General features: G+C 57.3%; 2 protein-coding genes across 10 annotated transcripts in view; one reads left to right on the top strand and one right to left on the bottom strand.

Annotated features, from left to right (window-relative positions):
- Window positions 1–257: 257 nt before the first annotated feature.
- NGB (neuroglobin) lies at window positions 258–4,262 on the top strand. Its single transcript, NM_001003356.2, has 4 exons — window positions 258–346; window positions 1,710–1,821; window positions 2,560–2,679; window positions 4,128–4,262. Exons 1-4 carry the CDS (start codon window positions 258–260, stop codon window positions 4,260–4,262), a joined length of 456 nt encoding a protein of 151 aa, NP_001003356.2.
- Window positions 4,263–9,766: 5,504 nt separating this feature from the next.
- The window catches only part of TMEM63C (transmembrane protein 63C), a 76,332-nt gene continuing 65,780 nt past the window's right edge, over window positions 9,767–20,318 (bottom strand). For 8 of the 9 annotated variants that reach the window (XM_038545400.1, XM_038545394.1, XM_038545393.1 and 5 more), the window contains 6 exons: window positions 19,814–19,976; window positions 19,499–19,604; window positions 19,085–19,252; window positions 16,885–16,994; window positions 15,471–15,539; window positions 9,767–12,676 (listed from right to left, as the gene is read on the bottom strand). In XM_038545400.1, coding sequence (XP_038401328.1) covers window positions 12,476–12,676; window positions 15,471–15,539; window positions 16,885–16,994; window positions 19,085–19,252; window positions 19,499–19,604; window positions 19,814–19,976 — 817 coding nt within the window. In that variant the 3' untranslated portion in view covers window positions 9,767–12,475. Of the gene's footprint in view, window positions 12,677–15,050; window positions 15,297–15,470; window positions 15,540–16,884; window positions 16,995–19,084; window positions 19,253–19,498; window positions 19,605–19,813; window positions 19,977–20,318 lie in introns of all 9 variants that reach the window. The other variant, XR_005363596.1, reaches the window with a different exon arrangement.

Here is a 20,318-nt window from a genome sequence, read left to right as displayed (position 1 = left end):
TTGACGGACGGAGGGGGCGGGGGCCGCGGCGGCTTTAAAGCGCCGGGTCGGGCGGCGCGGGGCGGGGCGCTGTGGGAGCCGCGGGGCGCAGGGCGCAGGGCGCAGGGCGCGGCGGCCGGAGCGGGGTCCCGGCGGCGCGGGCGGGCGCGGGCGGGCGCGGGGGGCCGCGGGGGGCGCCGAGGGGCCCGCGTCGCCGCCGACATGGCGCGGCACGTGCGGTGACGGTGGCCGCGCCCCCAGGGCGTCCGCGGGCGAGCATGGAGCGCCCCGAGCCCGAGCTGATCCGGCAGAGCTGGCGGGCGGTGCGCCGCAGCCCCCTGGAGCACGGCACCGTGCTGTTCGCCAGGTGAGGGCCCGCGCGCCCCGGGCGGGGAGGGGGCGGCGGGCGAGCCCCGGCCAGAAGGGCGCGAGCGGGGCTTCCCGGCGGCGGGTCCCGGCCATCTCCGGGCGCCCTCGGCGCGCGCCGCGCCCCTCCCCGCTCCGCTCGGCTCGGCTCCTGAGCGGGCCCCCGGGTGGTGCCTGAGGGCGCCCCGAGGGCTCCTGCGCCGCGGCCAGGCCCGGGGCGCGCCCTTGGAGGACAGGGCCGGGCTGGGGCCGGGCTGGGGCCGGGCTGGGGCCGGGCTGGGACCCGAGAACCGCGAGACGCGGCCGGGGCCAGGGGGTGCGCGGGCCCCAGGGGGAAAGGAACAGCGGCCCCTCTGCCATCACCAAGGGCACGGCTCGGACACCGTGGTTTCTCCGGAGCTTTGGCCCCCAAAGCCAGCCCAGAACTTCTGAGGAGGCTGTTTTGCAAAACCGCCTCCCCAAACAAAGGGGGAATCGATTAGTGGGGTTACCCGAAAGCCCCATGAGCCCTCTCAGATGTGAATGATGAGCTCCCACTTGGCGCCTCCCAGCTTTCCCTAAGCCCGCTGTTGTCTCGGGCCCCCTCTGTGCTCCTGCTACTTCCAAGCTGTGTGACCGGAGGCAAGGGACTTACACTCTCTGGGCTTCTGCTTCCTCCTCTGTAAGAGTTGGGGTAACAGTTATACCTGCTGCTGAGGACTGTGAGGGATACAGAAGTTAACCACATGTAAAGTATTCAGTGCCCAGGAGTTCTTTTCTTTAAAGATTTTATTTATTTATTAGAATACACAGAGAGGAGAGAGAGAGAGAGGCAGAGGGAGAAGCAGGCTCCATGCAGGGAGCCTGACGCGGGACTCGATCCTGGGACTCTGGGATCACGCCCGGAGCTGAAGGTGGTGCCAAACCGCTGAGCCCCTGGGGCTGCCCTAAGGAGTTCTTAATAGTGCTGTTATCATCACTGGCCGAGCCTCTGCAGACATGATGAGACTAGGAGGTTCTGACCCAAGAGTGGAAGGGAGACAGACAGAGACAGACACAGAGAGAGAAGAGGAAAGAAAGGAGAGAAGGGCTTTCCTATTTGAGGACCCCTCCCTGTCCCAGCCCCCTGACCTGTTTATGGAGGGCTGCTCTATGCCAGGTCCCGGGAGAGGATGACCCTCGGAAGCAGTGGAAGAGGTGAGAAAGGGTCACCAGCAAAGCTGGCAAAGGGGTCAGTGCCCAGTTGGAGGGGGTGTTCTAGCTCCCAGCTGAATCCCTGCCTCCCCACCCCCACCCCAGCCTGCTGGGCAGCCAGGGTGCGCGGGGCTGGCCGGGGCCTGGGGGGACCAACACCCCAGGGCTGACACGTGGGTCTCCCCCGACAGGCTGTTTGACCTGGAGCCTGACCTGCTGCCCCTCTTCCAGTACAACTGCCGCCAGTTCTCCAGCCCGGAGGACTGCCTGTCCTCCCCCGAGTTCCTGGACCACATCAGGAAGGTGAGGAGGAGGCGGGGTGGCCTCAGATCCAGCAGGACGCCTTCCCAGGAGAGAGTGAGGGACTCGGGCTCCTCAGGAGAGTGACTTCTGCCCTGGCCTGGTCTCATTCCCCTCTGCCGCTCCCCCAGGCCAGAGATGTCTGCTCCTTGCCCTATGTGCTGGGCTGGGCAGAGCCTGGGGCACCGTGTGTGCAGCCAGCTGGTCCCCAGCTCCCAGAGATGGTACTGGCACTGACCCACTAGGGGCCATCTGCCTCTGACGCCCAGGCTGGGGTTCCCTAAGAGGCTCATGACTCTCACAGTGCCTCAGTTTCTCCTTGTCTGGGGCAGACAGCACCATCCCGCTGTCGTGTTTAGGGCTTTGAGACCCTAGAGGAGAGGAGCTGCCATCACAGTCTAACATCAGTAGTTTGGCCACATGTTGAGTGCCTACTGTATGTACACACAGATTGCCTTGCATTTCTTTTCTTTTTTTTAAAAGATTTTATTTTATTTTATTTTTTTAAGTAATCTCTACACCCAACATGGGGCTTGAACTTGCAACCCCGAGGTCAAGAATCTCACACTCCACCAACCGAGCCAGCCAGATGCCCCATGACCTTGCATTTCTGATCCTGGCAAACCGAGGGTCCTGGTGACCTCTCTTACTCCTGGTTGGATCCCCAGATTCTGGACTGTGGTTATGAGCAGGTGGGATTGTTCTGGCCTCTCTGATTCACGGCTGCGTTGGCCTTGGCAGGTGATGCTCGTGATTGACACTGCTGTGACCAATGTAGAGGACCTGTCCTCGCTGGAGGAGTACCTTGCTGGCCTGGGCAAGAAGCATCGTGCAGTGGGTGTGAAGCTCAGCTCCTTCTCGGTGGGTAAAGGGGCTCTTGCTCTCTCTGGAGCGCCTCACCTGAGGCCCCAACTCTCCCAGTCCTCCCTGTTCATCTGTTCTTTCTCCCTATTCCCATCCCCTCAGATGACTAGGACCAGGCGGGGTGGATGGTGGGGGGGCTGCATCTGTTACTTCTGTGCTGTGTGACCCCTGACACTGCCTTGACGACTCTGAGCCTCCAATTTTTCTTCCCTGGTTTGGCTTCTCTTAGAACCGTGGAAAGTTAAAGAGCTTCTGGGATTGGCCAGTCTTCTCAGTTTCCTGTTACCGTGTATAAAACCATCCCAAGCAAACGATTCCTGATTTCTCTGGGTTCGGTGGGACAGTGCTTTAGCTCCACACGAAGGGGCTGGTGTCACTCATGTACTACACTCAGCTGGGAGCTCAGCTGCGGCTGCTGCATCCAAGACAGCCCGTCATCCTTCAGGGTCTCTTTCCCTGTAGTGTCTCATTACTGTGGCCTCGCTGAGCTTCCTCCCAGAGTGACAGCTTGGGTTCCCAGAGGGTGGAACCCCAGCGTGCCAGCACGCGTCTGGCCTCTCCTTGCATCCCTCTGGGGAACATCCCATTGGCCAAAGCCAGGCGCACAAGGAGCCCAGGCTCATGGTGGAAGGACCCCACTGGGAGGGGTCCTGAATCCTTGAGGTGTGGTTCAGTGGGGGCCACTGACGTGACAGTCTGTCCCACGGTCCAGTCGCCTTGCCAGATGGTAAGTGCCCTAAGGAAGGGACCCAGGTAGTCTTGTCCTCTCTGTCTCCAGAACTAGTGCGACGCCTGGTCTTCAATGGATGTTCAGTAAATATTTGTGGAATAAGTAAACCATATTCTGTTCTGATTAACAGTAACAAACGAGAGCCGTTATTATTCTTGAAGGCTTACTGTGTACAGATGCTGAGAGCTTTCTGTAGATGATCCCATTTACTCAATCCAGCAATCCCATGAGTTGGAACTTTTACTTTCCCTGTTTTGACTGATGAAGCATCTGAGGCTCAGAGAGGTCACCGCACTTGCTCAAGGCCACACAGCTCATAAATGGCGGGATCAGGAAGTGAACTCAGGTCCGTCTGGTTGCAGAGTCTGGGCTCTTAACACCACGAGCACTGCCTTGGCGAGGAAGAAATGAAGACGGGGAGGGGTGGCAGTGACTTTGCTTGCTCTGAGCTGGGGGTCCCAGGCAAAGCCTTGGCCCCAGTCATGGGGTGATGGCGAGGCTGGGAGTGGAGTGAAATGCTCAATTCACTCTAAAGCCTCACATTGAAGGGGGAAGAGTGTCCAGTGTGGCACCCAGGGATGGGGGCAGTACCCCGCTCGGGAAGCGTGGGCCCTGTGCAGGAGAGAAGAAAGGTCCGGGCCTCCGTTTCTTACCCGTGGAATGGAGCGAGGCCTTCCTCCATTCAGGGGTGACACGGTGCCGCTTGCCTCTGCAGACGGTGGGGGAGTCCCTGCTCTACATGCTGGAGAAGTGCCTGGGCCCCGCGTTCACGCCAGCCGTGCGGGCCGCCTGGAGCCAGCTCTACGGGGCCGTGGTGCAGGCCATGAGTCGAGGCTGGGACGGTGACTAAGAGGCGGCCCCTGCCCAGCAGCCTCCGCCTGGAGGCCCCATCTGTTTGTGTCTGCTGCAGCCCAGGCTCCCTTAGGCCTCCCTGCCCCTTGGTCCTTGTCCCCTGGCCATCCCGGAGAGATAATAGAACGGGACTGGGTGTCAGTCCCCCTAACCTCCAGCTGCAGATGGGGGTGGCTTTCCCTTCAGGAGGGGGCTTCTGGATTTCCCCGCACGCCCGGTAGCTTCTTCCCTGCCTGCCCTCTTTTCCCTCTGGCATCACCTCCTCCTCTAGGAGAGGACCAGTGCTCTGGTCCCAGAGGTGGCATGGGGCTGGGAAGGTGGGGAGCTGTGAGAGCAGGGGTGCCCGCCATCCATCCTTGTCAGGTGAGTCCAGGCCCAGCCGGGGAGTGGTGGCTGAGCTTCGGGCACCTTCCCATTTTGTCTGCCTCCCATGCTTTTCTCTTCCTGGGGCCTTTGCCTTTCACAAGTAAAGAGGAGGGACTTTTCTAGTCTTCATGGTGGAATCACAGGTAGTGGGAGCAGGTAATCAGGGGACCCGCTGAGGACGAGAGAGCTGACCTAAGTCTGCAGTGGGCCCATCCGGGTCTCAGATGCTACCTGCCCGAGGGGTTTTTCTTTTGCTGTGTCCCGTTCCCTCATTCAGCGCTGCTGCTGGGAGCTCCTGTAGCTCTACTCTGCAGGAACCGGCTAGCCAGCAGGGGGGTGGGGGGGGCTGGCGAAGAGCAAGAGCAAGGAATGAGGGGTGATTTCATTCCAAAGGGGCCTGTGTTCCCGTGGCTGTTCCTCACGGCCCCTCTCCAGCAGGGCTGGGGTTTATCTCCCCTGAGCCTCCTTTCTGCCGCTGCTCACATGGACTGCGGGGCCACGGCTCTCCACACTTGATAGCTGGTGTGTGCCTGTACTCAGGCTGCTGGATAGAAGAGAAAGTGCCGGAGAGGCCCTCTGTCCTCGCCCCCAAGCTGTCTGCACCTTTACCTTCCGCTCCGTGCCGTGCCGTGGTTGTGTAAGCTCATGAGGAATAAACCTGTTCTGTGTGCCTCTCTGACTGGTCTGGGGGCTGGTCCTTTCTTGGGTGTTGGCTTGTGGCCAGGCGAAGCCACAGGGCAGGGGATCCAGGGCAGGTGGGAAGATGAGGTCAGGAGGGTCAGGGCCAGTGTGGATATAAAAGGAAGGAGAGGCTTGAGGAAGGCCAGAAGCCAGTGGTGGAGACGGAGTGAGGGGTCTGTGATAGAAACTGGCTGGCAGGGCACCAGACTCCGTTCTTCTTCCTCTTGGGCACACAGCTGGACCACCACTTCACCCGGGTTTTCATCCTCGCCCCGATCTGTCCCACCGAGGTCACCCAGGGCCTCTGTTCTGTCCCTGTCCTCACCTTGCTCTTCTGCTCAGCATCCTTGGAAAAGCTGATCACTTCTGCATTTTAAACTTTTTTTTTAGAGAAAAATATCACATACAGAATATGTGAGCCTAGTGAATCTCCATGTACCCTTCACCCAGCATTGATGCAACCCAAGTGACCTCCCCCACCCCCTTTATTCCGCTGGAGACTTTTTTTTTTTTTTTTTTAATTTATGATAGTCACAGCGAGAGAGAAAGAGGCAGAGGGAGAAGCAGGCTCCATGCACCGGGAGCCCGACGAGGGATTCAATCCCGGGTCTCCAGGATTGCGCCCTGGGCTAAAGGCAGGCGCCAAACCACTGCGCCACCCAGGGATCCCTGCTGGAGACTTTTAAAGCGAACCTAAGACTTAAGCCACACGTAGGAACGTGTGGCTGATACCTTTTCCACCTTCATCCACGTTATCAACACACCTGCCAACATGAGCAATATCTCTTCAGCCTCGCCCGATGCCGAGTCTGCTTCCAGATTTCCCTGATGTCTTTCAGCAGGTGGTGCTCAGCCGAGGGGTCCACACATTGCATCTGGTTGATTTTTAAATTTACGTTAAATTTTTACGTTGTTATGTCTATTAAACTTCTCCTTCTTGGCCCCTCTCCCTTCTTCCCAGGCCTTTGGTTTGTGGGAGAAACCAGCTCTCTTGTCCAGAGGCCTCTCAGTTCTGACTTGGCTGATGCTTCCTTGGGGCATCTTTAAACTCACCCCTCTGTACACTGTAATCACTGTCAAGTGTGTGTGGGGGGGTCCCTGCTTACTTTTTCTTAAAGATTATTTATTTGTTTATTTATTTATTTATTTATTTATTTGAGAGAGAGTGTGTGTACACAGAGGGTGAGAGAGGGAGAAGAAGCAGACTCTCTGCTGAGGAGCCCATCCCTGCTTAATTTTTGAGTCCTTTTCTTCCCTTAGATTCCAGATGCCAAGGTCTCCTGGTTTTCTTCCTCGATGCTCATTCTTCCTTCTCCTTGCAGATTCCCCCTCCCATCCCCCGTGGACCTCCTCTGGCCTCCTGTGCAGGTCCCAGCCAGCCCCATGACCTCAACACCCCAGAAACTGGTGGCTCTGGGTCGCATCTCCAGCCTAACGCCCCCCACTTCAGACCCCTGTATCCAGCCCCTTGCCCAGAATCCCTATTAAGCATCTCAAATGTAACACCACCAAAGTAGAGCCTGGTATTTTCCCTAGCCTGCTCCTTCCAGCATCCTCTGCCTTGGTAAACCAGTTTACCCAGCCATTCAGGCAGAAGAACTGGGAGCCATCCGCAATTCCTTGCTTTCTCTCAGACCCCACATCTAATCCATCCACGAGTCCTCAGACCTGTTCCGGATGTCTCCATCTCCTCATTCCCGGCCCCATTCTTGTCTGGGCTACCTTGCTGTCTGGCTGGATACCATCAGCAGAGCCCCAATGGGGGTTGTCTCCTCCACCTTGTCCCCACCCAGAGGCTGCAGTGATGGCCTTGGAGCCTACAGTGATCACATCTCTTCCCCACTCAGAATCCTCCAGTAGCCTCCACGTTGCTGGAGTAAAGCCCAGGTCCTGCTGCTCGGGACCCTGTGTTTATTCCCCCCAGTCTGCCCCCTTCATGCACGCACCCACATGTCTCATCCCAGGGAGGAGCTGGTTCCAGAGATCCTCCCCATCTGTAGTCACTCCCTACCCTTCACCAACTTTGTGTTTTCTTCCAAGCGCTTGTCCCTGCTGACATCTGCCATATACACTGGCTTGTTGCACTTGGAATCTCTTGCAACCCAAATGGGAAGGCTGACATGAAAAACACTTTGGGCTCTGTGTTCAGAGGGGGAGAGGAGAGGTGATTCTTCAGACCTCGCTGAAGGGGGCACATGGTAGCCAGAAGCTATGCTTGAAGCCCCGTATGTGTCTCTCCGGCCCAAACAATAGTATTTGTTACAAAGACAGATGATAATGGGAGTTGGGCCAGCGCTAGGTATTGATCGCTTAGAAGACAGAAGGCGAACGTCTGGGCCTGTTGATGACCTACCTGCACTTGACATTGAGCTCGCTGGAGGCAACGTGAAGGAGGGGCGCCTTCCCGTCTGTGGCTTTGTACTTAGTCACCGGTGGGAGGCCCTCCCAAGGGGAGACACAGTGTGAGGTGCCGAGGCCAGCTCCCCTCTTCCAGGGGTGTTGGCCTGTGATTGTTTTCCTCCTCCACAAGAGCCTTGCCCTTCCAGCCCTCCCTGACACTCGAGTGCGGAGGCTTTTGTAAAGTAGGGGCCCTTGGGTCCCACCCCAGAAATTTTGGGTTGTTCAGAGATGAGGCCTGGACCCTGGGGTTGTCTAAAACCTCCCAGGAGACTCTCACTTGCAGCCGGGATGGAGAACTGTAGCATTTGCGGCTGGAGATCTGCGGGTCTGTCAGGGCCCAGGGGCCACCAGATGTTGAGAAAGCGGCTCTGTTGAGAAAACTGCACTGCCTTCCTGTAAGTAAGCCAGCTCTCCTGCCCCCCACCCCGGGCCTGCCCCAAGACTGACTCAGAAGCCAGGCTCTGGCCAGCTTAGAGTGTCCTCGGGACAGATCCGAGCTCCCTCCGGCATGACGGGATTAGGTGGTGGGGAGCCAGCCCTGGAGGAGCCTGAAACCGCCCCAAGGTTTGGCTTCTGGGTACAGCCTTCAGGGGCCCAGGGCCCCCCAGCTCGGGGGAGGCTGCCCTGCAAAGCACAGTGCAGCACACAGTCAGCTGCTCCAGGGCCCCATCAGATCCGGGTCCTGGGCCTCCAGGGCCCCAGGCCTCCCTCTTGGCCTGTGCCACAGTCTCACTCCCAGCCCAGCTGTCTGGACCTTCCAGGCTTCCAGTCCTGCCGGCAGAGTACGGATTGACCGACCCCCTCTTCCTTCCAGGACTTGACATGCCTGGGGCTACAGTCCGCCCTCTGCAGCTTGTCTTTCTGTCTCTCTCTCAGCAAAGTCCCCTGAAATGTCCCCAGACCGAGTAATGGCCCAGGGCCTGTGAGCTGAGGGGTGCTGGGGGCTGTGGAGGAGAGCCTGGGAGGCAGCTGTTGTGGCAGGGCCTGGAAGATCCACGGACGAGGCCCCTGGTCCTACAGTAGCCATCAGCCCATCCCTGTTCCCAGGCATCAAGGCCCAGCCCCTGCCACCCAGCCAGAATGGTCTTCATGTTTCTCTCTCCCCTAAAGCAGCCCTGGTGGATCTCATCTGACTTGACTTGGAAAATAGTTGTTTAGAGGGGAGGGGGGTCACAGGGGTGGGCTCTGGTCCTATGCCCAGGCTCAGGCCAGTGGGGGCTTTGAACCCAGGCCTGCCAGTGGGCCATGAAAGCTTGAAGGGGTCCAGCGATGGGGCTGGGGAGTGGCCCTGGGGCAGCCTATCTTCACAGGGTAGGATGAGGGAGGCTTCTTCCCCCTGTACCTCATTCCCTCTGTACCCCCCTGAATCTGCTCCACTGGGTAATGTCGAGCTGCTATCATCCTACTGCTGTTTTCGGGACCAGCCTAGGGTCCTGGAGCCGGTGGAGGAAGGCCAGCACTGTGCTCTCCTAGGCCGGGAGACACCCCTGCCCCCCAGAGCAGGGAATTTATCCCCAGTTTACCGTGGGTACAACAGAAGACATAACCTTTGCTCGAGGGTGTTTCTTCTCCATTCAGGCCTCCCCAGGGTCGAGCCTCACCACTCCCCCGCCCTCCTGCTGCTGGCTGAGGCCAACCGACCTGAGCCCTGTCTGCCACTTTTTCTAGGGCCTTCTGCCAGAAATCTTCATCTTTTCAAGTCCAGCAGCTAGTCTAGCCGACAGCCCACTCAGGGGGCCGGCATTCACCCTGGGACTTCTGTTGCCCAGGGGAGGCTGTTCTAAGGCTTCATGGGTAGCTCATGGGCCAGGAAATCCTCTGCTACTGCCCAGGGGGCTCTGACAGTGCCCACCGCAGGAGTGAGGTTCCCTCCGCCCCAACCCCGTCTCTCCAGCAGGCCAGGCGGCACTCGTCAGGCCTTCCCTTGGGAGAACAGGGGCCTGGGAAGGCCTCAGGGGCCAAAGCCATGGAGCAAGGTAGGGGATGCTCCAGCCTTAGCAGCTCCAGCTAAGGTCCTGCTGGGCCAGTCCAGATGCAGAGGCACAGGCCAGCAGAGGTTGGGACCACTTATTTATTCAAGGCACGGTCATAGCATTAATAACAAGAAGGTTCGGCATTCTGGCACATTCCTTTAGTGGTGGTGGCCAAGGGAAGTCCACACCCCACACTGGGGGCCCCAGAGGATGCAATGCTGCTGATAGGCACTTTGCTTCCAGAAGCATCTGAGGAAGAGGCAGCCAGGCTTGGAGCTACTCTTGGCCCAGTGGGGCACTTCTTAGAGGCTCTAGGCTATCCTGGGTTCCCTCAGAGGCAGCCCCCTCCAGAAGGAATCAAGCGGGGGGGTGGTGTTTCCGTGGAAGGACGGGGAGGGACAGCTGGGAGGTAGACTGTGGGGTAGGGTCCGACGGTGGTGGGTGGAGGCCAATGGGTGAGACAAGCGTGGGCTGAGCGGGCAGGCCAGAGGGGAGGTGCCTGGAGAGGGCCTGCATGTGGTGGGAAAGGAGCCAAAGCATGGCCACCCTGCCTTCACAGTGACCATGGGGGGAGAGTGGGGAGGACTTGCCGGTTGCCCTCGGTCTCCAGAAAGAGTTGAGAAGTGAAAGGATTCTGGAGCTTTCCCAGCATTTGCACTGTCTTCTCTCAGAACCAACTGCGCTTGGCCCATATGCAAAGGGGGAAGCCCCCAGCCATGCTGCCGAGTAATCTGCTGGGACCCTTTCCATATGCAGCACCCAGAGGCTGCTGGGTGGGCAGGGGACAAAGGAGGGGCAGTGACAGAAGCGGCAGGAATAGTCCAGCAGGGGCTGCAGGGATGGGGGGGGGGGTGCCAGCAAGTAGTACCCAGTGGAGAGCCTACATGCCAGCTTCTGGCAGGAAGGCCACACGCACACCAAATATGCCTCCCGGGGGCGGGGGAGGGCCTGGAGCCGGCCACCTCCCCGTGGCACGGGCAGATCTCCCTGTTGGGGCCCTGACCGCTGCTCTGGAAAGGACCCTTCCCTTTGTTGGCTGGTGAAATGCTAGGAGGCAGCAGCCCTCAGGGACTGGCTGGGTATTATTTCCTCCTTATTCCTAACTGGACAAGGAGTGGGAGAGACTGCTGACGCCCCAGCTGACTCAAGCTCTCTGGGAAGATCCCTTACGCCAAGGTCTGGGCCAAGCCCCTGCAGTATAGCAATGTTTGCCTCTCGAGGGCTATTTTTCCCTCCGGTGAAGCCTGGAGCTTCTGCAGCTGAGACATGGGCACAGGTGGAGCAGGGCTGAGACCCAGGTGGTCTGAGTTCAGGGGCACCCATGTGCACCTGGTGGGAAAGGCTCAGGTGAGTGAGCCTGGGGCCTACTTTCAGCAGGTTGGCTGCAAGGACCCAGACCCCTGGAGCAGGGAGCTCAGGAGAGCTCTATAGCATGCAGAGCCCCTTGACTTGGCTGCTCCTCACCCACTCAGGCCTCAGTCAGCCCATCTCTGCATCCTCCCCTGCTGTGCTGCCGGGTGGGGGGGGGGGTGGCTGTCCTCAGAGGCAGGGGTCTGCACCCCTATAACCATGACAAAGTGGCTGGGTGCTACCAGCATTATTCCTACTCAGGATTCAGTTCCACAAAGGTCCCGAGTGGTGGCCCTAGGAAGGCAGCCTTATTCCACCCGAAAGGGCTTCTCCATGGAGGACACACCCCACCCCCACAGTCCCTGGCAGGGTGTCTGCAGTGTCTGGGCCAGGACCATACTGGAGGCCACTTGGGTGGTCTTCAGTTCAGGGTACAGGCGGCCCCAAGGGAGGAAGGGTCCTACTGGGAGGCCAGGGAATGGCCAGTGCCTTCAGTCTGAAGCATGGGCTTCTTACCCTAAGCTGCTGCCCACCTTGGCTATGCTGAGGGTCCAGGCACTCAGGTGGGTATGAGGCAGGAACAACTTTCAGGGGCCATGTCCTTGACCTTGAGGGTCCTCTCATCAGGCCTGGGGCTTGGAGAGCTGTATCTGGTTTCCCATCACCCAGCATTTGGGGAGAAGACCCCTCTCCGTGAATTTTCTGCCTCTGCCCCTCCCACCTCGTAGTAACCAGCCAAGGTTGCCTTCATCAAAATGCACACAGGTCCCATTTAATGAGCCTGGAGTGATCATGTCCCAGCTGCCCTCGCAAGAATAGAGCAGAGGAGGGTCTCTACCCCGCAGCTCCGGGGGAGTCTGCTGCAGGGCAGAGTGCTAGGAAGGGTCTCAGCCGCCCCTGGCTCCGGGGAATCCCCAGGCAGGGGCTGTCCTTGCCAAGGCCCAGCATACACACTTGTGCTTCCTCAGGCTGCGGGGGAGGGGGGAGTAGGGCTGGGCGCCGGGGTCGGAGCAGCAGTGGAAGCTCCTGGGCAGGGCAGCTGGTGAAGGGTGGCAAAGACGCTGGAGAGTCTTCGGCGGGCTTCTTTCTGCCTCCTCCCTTGTGCATATGCCTTCTCCACTCTGACCCCAGGAAGGTCCCTTGGCCTGCAGTCTCCATGCCCAGGGCCTCAGCCACGTCTGCCGAGATGTGGTGCCCGGCCGTAGCCTCCATCCCATCCCGGGGTCCCCTGCACTGCCCAGCACCTCCCGTTCTAGCTGGTCAGCAGGTCGGGACCTTCATATGGCCGACAGCTGTCGGGATGCAGACAGCTCCGTCGGGCCTTCCCAAAGTCTGCAAGGGGTAGTGGGGAGGTCCACGTGGCCCTCCTGCCTCCCCCTTGCCGGGCCCTCCCCTGGCCGCCACTCCGGTGGAGTCGCCAGGTGGAGGCCTGGGGTCCTGGTCAGTGGTACTGGCTCTGGCCCTCCAGTTCCAGCCCTTCCTGGAACTGGGTGGAGCCCAGCTCCCTCGCAAAGCCCCTCGTACAACTCTCCTCTTCGCTCTCCTCCAGCTGTCTGTTCATGGTACCGTAGGTGTGCCGAGCAGGGGAGGAGGCAGGGGACAGGTTCATCTCGGGCTCCTGCAGCACTGTGGCCACGTACATCTGCTCAGGACAGAGAGAGGAGAGGAGAGTGAGGTCACATCTGGGGCCAGGCCCTGGTCATGCCCTTGCACTCATGCCCTACCCCCGGAGCCTCTGCCCCTCTGAGCCACAGGTCCTTCCTTCTCCCCCAGCAGCCTGAGGCCTGGCTGTCCCACCTGCTGAGGTGCTCTTGATCACTCCAAGAGCAACTGCACCTCCGAGGGGGAGGTAGCACAGGCCTCCTAGCTCCTAGCCCACTGCTCCTTCAGTACGGTTCCATCCATTCTTGGTTCCAGGTCTGGCTGAACCTAGGGGGAGAGGACACGAGGCTCCCCTGTGCTGGGGTCTGAAGAGACCCCACCTCTGAGATAGTGCACTTCTTAATACAGCAGAGAGGTACATCCACACCCCCCCTGGGGTGGGTCATTGGCTGGCCTGTGAATCAGGATTTGTAACTGAGACTGCTAGCTGAGATCTTGGTCATGTGACCTGTCAAATCCAGGAATGGTCCCAGGAGCACCTGGGAGGGCAGCGAAGTAGAAAAACAGGAAGTGCTAGGGACAGAGCTGTCATCCTTTGAATGGCTTTGAAACCAACTCCTTATTTTGAAAATAGGTAATTATGGGATAGAATTAAATCTTTCCTGTAGGAGTTCATGTCAGTGAAACCAAACAGTCCTGGTCTATGAGGGAACACTCTTCCTACAGAAGAATTTACATATTTGTAGGATTCCAAAGTAAACCCCATATAAACCTTCTGGTCATAAGGGGAAAAATGGTAACTTAACAATGGAAGAGGCCGTCATCCCCCTAATCTGGGAGTAGTCAGCATCATTGGTAAAAAATGGAACATTCTGTGTCTCTTGGTATGGTGCACGGCACTACCCATAATGTGTTTTAGCCCCAAGGGCTCAGAATCTATTCAGCCTTTGGATCAAATGTCTAGTTTTCAGGGAATACAGGAGATAGTGGAACCTGTTGCAAGACATCATGAAGAAATAGCTGGAAAAATCCAGAAGGTAGGGTATTCTGCAGGACTACTGGCTGGGTCAGCAGGTCATAAAGAAGAGATTGTGTGAAATTACAGGAGATGTGCACAGGGACCAGAGTCATCTAGCATGGAGCCTGGACTGGATCTTGGTTTGGATGTGCTTTGTAAATGATATTTCTGAAACACTTAGAGCCACTTCAATATGGGCTGTGTATTTGAAGACAGAGAAATTTATATACATGGAAAGATGGAAACTGTTAACTAAAAATGCAGATTATACAACAGTATGAACAGCATCATCTCATTTTAGTTAAAATTATATACATGTATGTGTGTGTGTGTGTGTGTGTGTGTGTGTGTGTATACCTTGAAGAATAGACACTAAGTTAACAGTAGTCATCTCTGGATGGTGGGAATATGAACTTTTCATTTTCTTGTTTTTGCTTATCTGTTTTTCCCCATAATTATCTGCAATGTTCATAGACTACTGTTGTTATCACAAAAGATTAAAAAAATCAATTCCAATAATTATTATTATTTTTTTAAGCTCAGGCTTTAGAACATGACAGACCCGGTTCAAACTTTGTACTGCCACTTCTTTGTTCAGTAATGCCTTGGGGTCTAAATTAATTGACCACGTTGAGCCTTAGCTTCCCCGTTTGTCAAAAAAGCATAAAAACCTCTACTGCGTGGGTGTATCATAAAGATGAGGAGCAAGATTGGCAACGTATCAGGTTCCTAAGTAGATTTCAGTAACCAATTGCCAACAATATTCCAGAGGGGTCGTCTTGCGAGGGCCCCTGAGGAGAGAGGCTACGTGCAGAGAGGCCCCCACTTTGAAAGCTGTGTAGACTCTCCAACACCTCCCAGAGGAAGTCTGCCCCTCTCCGCAGGGTTTTTCCCCCCGAGGTGAGGCCGACCTGCAGTTCTGTGCACAGGGGGTGGGCACGTCCACCACGGTTGTCTCTGTGCATTTGTCCCCAGCTCTGCCACAATCACAGGGCCTCCTCTCTCCCCCTGGGGCCCTGCTGCCCACTGCATTTCCACCAGGACGAAAACTGTCTTCCGGTGCCCAAACGCTCCAGATTCTCTCTTCTGGGCCTTTGCATAGGCTGATCCTCTTCCTTGAATGCTTTTCCCCCACATCCTACTCCACCTAGCAGCCCCTCCTGCTCCCATTCCTAGAGTCGGATTAGACAGAGGCCTTCCCTGAGCACCCGGGCCGGCTGGCGCCCTTCTTTGGTGCTCCTCCGGGGCGCCCCGGGATCGGGACATGGGCCGAGCCGGTAGCCAGCTCAGAGCGTGCGTCGGTGGCCGTGAGTCCACACCACGGGGGTGGCAGGGGTTGGGCAAGCGCTCCGGCCCTCCAGGCTGAGCCACGCTGCGGGCGCCACCCCTGCCTTACCATTCGGTGCAGGCTCCCAATAGCTCCCTGCAGCTCTGTCTGCGCCGCTCTGCCTGCCATGTGTGCCCTTGGAGGCAGCCTTCGGTCCTGAGGCCGCGCCCCAACATGTCCCTGTGTCTACACGACTGAGCTTGCTGTGGCTGGCTTCTCCCTGACATTTCTCTTCCTCTCTCTGTTCCTTACAGAGTATGTCTTGTTTCTTCTATCTTCCCACATCTTCAGCCAGGGCCACGGCAGCAATTGGACCTGGGCCAAGTCCTACTGTGTCAGGAGAGGGAGCCCAGGCGCCCCCGGCTCCTCCCCAGTACCCAGGGGGTGGGCACTAAATGCCGGTGCCCCCCCCCCACTGCTGCTGGAGTCGCCCACCCCAGAGATGACCCCCCTCCTGACCTGTCCCCCAGGGTGAAGGCACTGACTCACAAGGGACGTGGGTGTGGAGGAGGTGCTGCTTGGCTCCATGTCGAACACGGTCTCCATCTCCTCCTCGGGCTGCGGTGGTGGGGAGAGATGTACAGGGTCACAGAAAGGGGGCGTCCACCCTCTGGCTCCCTCCCCCGCCAGATCTGCACCTGGACCTCTGGCTCCCCTGGAACGCCCAGACCTGCAGGCCTGGGCTGAAGCCCACGGGGACAGGATGAGGACTGGGATGCTGGTGGCTCTTTTCAATGTTCCATTCCCAAGATCCATAATGGGGTGAAGTGCAGAGAGTTGGGATTAGGATTGAATATGAGCCTGCTTTGACTCTAGTCTCTTCTTTCCTCCCGGGGTTTCTCCTCTCTCTGAGAACTGCCGAAATCACAGTCTAGGTCCCCTCCCATCTCCCTTCTCTAGAGTGGACACCTGGGCAACCAGCTCGCATGGCATTGTTGTACTGGGAAGACAGAGCCAGAGGCCTTGTCCCCTCTGGTTTCTCGTGGCCCTCGAGCCAGGGATGGAGGAAGGGCCAGGCAGAGAGGGCTGTGGGGGTCTGAGCCCAGGGCCTCCAGACACAAGGCCACTAAAAGTAAAAGGATTCTCTTCTAAGAGGCTCCTTCCTCCGACTCAACAGGATACCAGAACTTTAAACAAACTTCCTTTCTTTTCTTTCTGTACATTCATTTTAAAAGGACACCATTTACTATTATAGACAGAAAACCTGCATTAACTGACAAAAGCAGACACAGAAATAAATGCGAACCAACAGAATAATGGGTAACCATGAAAAATAAAAAAGATGTTTCAGTCCCTGGAAATCATTTTTAACATGCCTGCACAGACGCACTGCGCCCCTTTGGGAAATGCCCATCTAGAGCGCACAGCATTGTTGGCATGGCTCTCGGCAGGCAGGGACTGGCTCCCTTCTCTGATGACAAGGCAGGGTCCCAGTAGCAAAGAGCTGAAGGAGTCACACGGCCCAGACAGCCAGGCCTCTAGTTCAATAGCCTGGGATTCCTTAAAAGGTGATACCTTTCCACCTCCTCAGGGAATCGTCCTCCTCCGCACCCACCCTTCCACCCTTCACCCCGTCCTTCTCTCTCAACCCTCCATCCTTGCAGTGGTGTTCACAGCTCGGTGGCTGGACAGACTCACAATGTGGGAGGGATGCGTGACCAGCCTGCTGTTTGGAGGACATGCCAGAGGGGAGAGGAGGAGGGGATGGCCGTCTTTGAAACCTCCCCACCGCGCCTGGGCCACCCAAGGGCACGCACACATGCACACTGAGTGTGCACACACCATCACTGAAGGCAAGAGCCTTTCATCTCTCGCACTGTGGCTGTGCAGGTTGGAAGGTGGCCTAGGGCCGTGTCCCCCGGGGGGCCAGAAGAACAAAGGGAGGAAAAGAAGGGTAACTCACCTCATAGTCAGATACCCTCTGGAGCTTCCCCAGAAGAGTGCTGAGGAAGGCGATTATCATGGAAATGATGAGCGTGGAAAGGGAGAAGAAGGTGATGGTGTGGAGCGTACCTGCCAAGGAGAAGAACAGGCCGTGGGCCTGGGTGCTTGAGAACCGGAGCTGTGGGCAGGAGTCTGAAGCCAAGATACTGGGTCCCTAGAGACCACCTCAACACCTCTGTGGAGGCCTCGAGTCCAAGGCAGGGAGGCCCCTACCCCAATTCTCCTCCTAGCAACTGGAGTCAATGTGCCTGACACAGGACGTCATCCCTCGGTGCTATGTGACCATTGGAATTTGGCATCTTAAGGATTCCAGGAAAAGAATTTAATTGCCTTAAGCGTCCACTCCAGTGCCCATTAAACCTGTCCTCCTCGACCTGTCAGTTTCCTTCCAGTATCACAGTCCCTGGGGCAATAGCTCTGGGTTACTCATTCATGCTGCTGCCCCCAAATACAGTCTCTGGCGCACACCTGTCCTTGCACCTAGCACCAGCGGTTACCTGTGCTAACGGCACTGAAAAGCAATCCAGAATTCAAGTCATTTACATTTCTCTCAGGAATATTTGGTAACTTTTTTATGCCACCAGTTTTCTACTGAGGTAAAGATTAAAAATCAATCTTTATAGGGGCATCTGGGTGGCTCAGTCGATTAAGCCTCTGCCCTCGGCTCAGGTCATGATCCGAGGGTCCTGGGGTCAAGCCCCACATCAAGCCCCACATTAGGCTCCCTGCTCAGCGGGGAGTCTGCTTCTCCCCCTCCCTCTGTGTCTACTCGCCTCCCCCCCCATGCTCTCTCTTTCTCAAATAAATAAATCTTTAAAAAAAATCAATCTCTACAGTCAGAGGCTGACCCATGATGATGCTTGTCATCGTGTTTCTCCAAGAGCAAAATGGCAAGCAACCTCAATATGCAACAATGGAGAGCTGACTCAGATGGGTAGGATTCAATGCAGCTGTTCAAGGGCCCGTGCTCAAACAGGAAATTGCTCAGAACGTTACGTTGAGTGAAGAAACTCGGGATACGGGACCAAACATTATAAAGTAGAAATCATGATTTTGAAAAGTAAGAATAAAGCAGTAACTGTCCCCTGCCCCCCATGCTCTTCCCTGTCCCCCAGCCTGTGCACACAGAATGAGGTCTGAAAGCCACAGCAGGCTCTGGGTGAGATTATGGGTCATTCAGAAACATACAGTCTAGGGCAGCCTGGGTGGCTCAGCGGTTTAGCGCCGCCTTCAGCCCCGGGCCTGATTCCTGGAGACCCGGGATGGAGTCCTACGTCGGGCTCCCTGCATGGAGCCTACTTCTCTCTCTGTCTGTGTCTCTGCCTCTCTCTCTCTCTCTGTGCCTCTCATGAATAAATAAACAAAATCCTTAAAATAAATAGAAACATACAGTCTTTTATACTTTAGAGGAAAATTATTTAAAAAATGAAGTCCGCTAGGTGGCAGGGAAAGACTAGAGGGATACGAAGTAGGGCAATGGCAACAAATGGATAATGCACACAAATAACTAAGGGCAGAGCTGTTTCCAGCCTCTACCGCAACAGGAGTAAGAAAATACGGTTTCCTTTCTCCGCTCCACTGAGAAGACTAAGGTCCAGTGTCCCTGAGGGAAGACCAGTGTGGGGAGAAGGCAGGAAACCATCTGGTGGCGGAGAGGATGGGGAGGTCAGAGTGAGCTGCTTGCCATGGGGCGGGGGAGGAATCTCTCCCTCCAAGGGGCCAGGGTCAGTAGCTTGGTGTAGCTAAGAGCAGGGGGAAAGCTGGCCACTGGGCAGACCCCAATCCTCCTCCAGGTTTTAGGGAATCCGAGAGACCAGGCATCTTATAGGGTCCTGGGGGGAGGTCACGGGAATTGACCCTGATAGCGAATATTCTATTCTGACCAGCCTTGTGTTAGAATGGAGGAAGGTGATGTTCCTTGCTCTGAGGGTCGTAAACCAAAGTGCATCCGATCTGGACCGTGTCGGTCCAAGCCGTCCCCTTAGCTTCCAAGTTCTGCTGGGACGAGCCCAATTTAGGCCTGGAGGAGCCGCCTGGGGGGCTGCCATCCAGGAACAACCCTTGCTTCTCTCAGGCCTTTTCTGCTTTACCAGAGCAGAGGGGTTGTTGAGGGCTTTGTGCAGCCAAGGGGAACCAGCAGAGGCAGGCCTGGTACCTACCTAATCGCAGGATGGAGAAGAAGAGCATCCAGAACAGACCCAGGAGCGGTGCAAAGATGGCCTGGTAGACGGCAGCCATGTGGATCTGCTCGTTGAGTTTGGTGGGTGCGTAGGAGTAGTACATGTTATAGCGGTCCGTGATGTGCTTCATGCACAGGTACAGCAGTCCTGGGGGGCCGGAAGGTGGAGGCGCGCTCGGGGGCTGCTGCTTCCAGAGCCAGCCCCCCACCCCTGGTGCCCCCCCACGGCCACCAGGGTCATGCACCTTCCGGTAGGTAGAAGTTGAGCCCCCCCACGTCGGGCCGCTTGCTGGAATATGAGATGGCCTGGGACAGACTATCAGCAGAGCAAGGAGAGGCTGGGGCCAGGGCCGGGGAGGTGGGGTGGCCCTGGGGGCCCCGAAGGAAGACTCACCGAAAGGCACGATGATAGGGCAGGTGATGCTGTACGCTATCACCACGCTGAACACGTTCATCATCCACGCGTACTCCCGCCCATACTGGAAGTCCATGGCTTGGCTCTGGGGCAGAAGCCGGGGCTCACTTGGTGGCCTGGTCCCCTTGCCTCGGCTCCTTCTGTGGCTCCTGGTCTATCCCCGAGGAGCGGCCCCGGAGGCTCAGCCTGGCGGACCAGCTCCCTGCCAACCCCAGCCCACCTCTCCTCACTCCTTGGGTCCTCTGTCCCCCTCCCATGGGAAGGAGTGTGTGCAGGGCAGGGCCCGGCCCCCACCTTTCTGATGTGGACTCTCTCTGGCTCCGACCTGGAGAAGAAGAGGCGGATGCTATATAGAAAGAGGGACCCCAGGCGCAACAGCTCCATGCCTGTGCCCAGCAAAGCCGCTGTGATCACGTAGTTGACAAAGAAGGCGCCGTTGTCTGGCAGGAACACACACCTGGCCGCGGGGACAGTGGAAGATGGCACAGAAGCCAGAGGGGGGATATTGGGTGGGGGTGGAGATGGGAGGGGTGGAGACGGGGAAGGGGTGGAGGGTGAGGGTGGAGATGGGGAGAGTAAGCTTCAATACACATGTGCCCCCTGCCCACTGTAGTTCATGCACACCCTTCTGAGCAGGGATGGGGTTGGTCTACGTCAAGGGTGGGTGTGTAGGGAAATATACGCTCTGGCGTGATCTAAAGCAGAGGTGAAGAAATAATTAAAAACATAAAGTGCTGTGGAAATGCCCTCAGAAAAGTGACATATGGCTGCACCTGGGTGGCTCAGCGGTTGAGCGTCT

The sequence above is a fragment of the Canis lupus genome, chromosome 8 (genome assembly GCF_011100685.1).
Source record: "Canis lupus familiaris isolate Mischka breed German Shepherd chromosome 8, alternate assembly UU_Cfam_GSD_1.0, whole genome shotgun sequence".
NCBI classification, from domain to species: Eukaryota; Metazoa; Chordata; class Mammalia; order Carnivora; family Canidae; genus Canis; species Canis lupus.
This window is presented reverse-complemented; position numbering and strand designations above follow the sequence as displayed.

Excerpts from the sequence above, each read along its gene's own strand:
- NGB (NM_001003356.2), top strand. The coding sequence starts at position 258 with ATGGAGCGCCCCGAGCCCGAGCTGATCCGGCAGAGCTGGCGGGCGGTG. Across the intron at positions 347-1,709 it reads GGCACCGTGCTGTTCGCCAG|GCTGTTTGACCTGGAGCCTG; the intron begins GTGAGGGCCCGC and ends CTCCCCCGACAG. Across the intron at positions 2,680-4,127 it reads TGAAGCTCAGCTCCTTCTCG|ACGGTGGGGGAGTCCCTGCT; the intron begins GTGGGTAAAGGG and ends TTGCCTCTGCAG.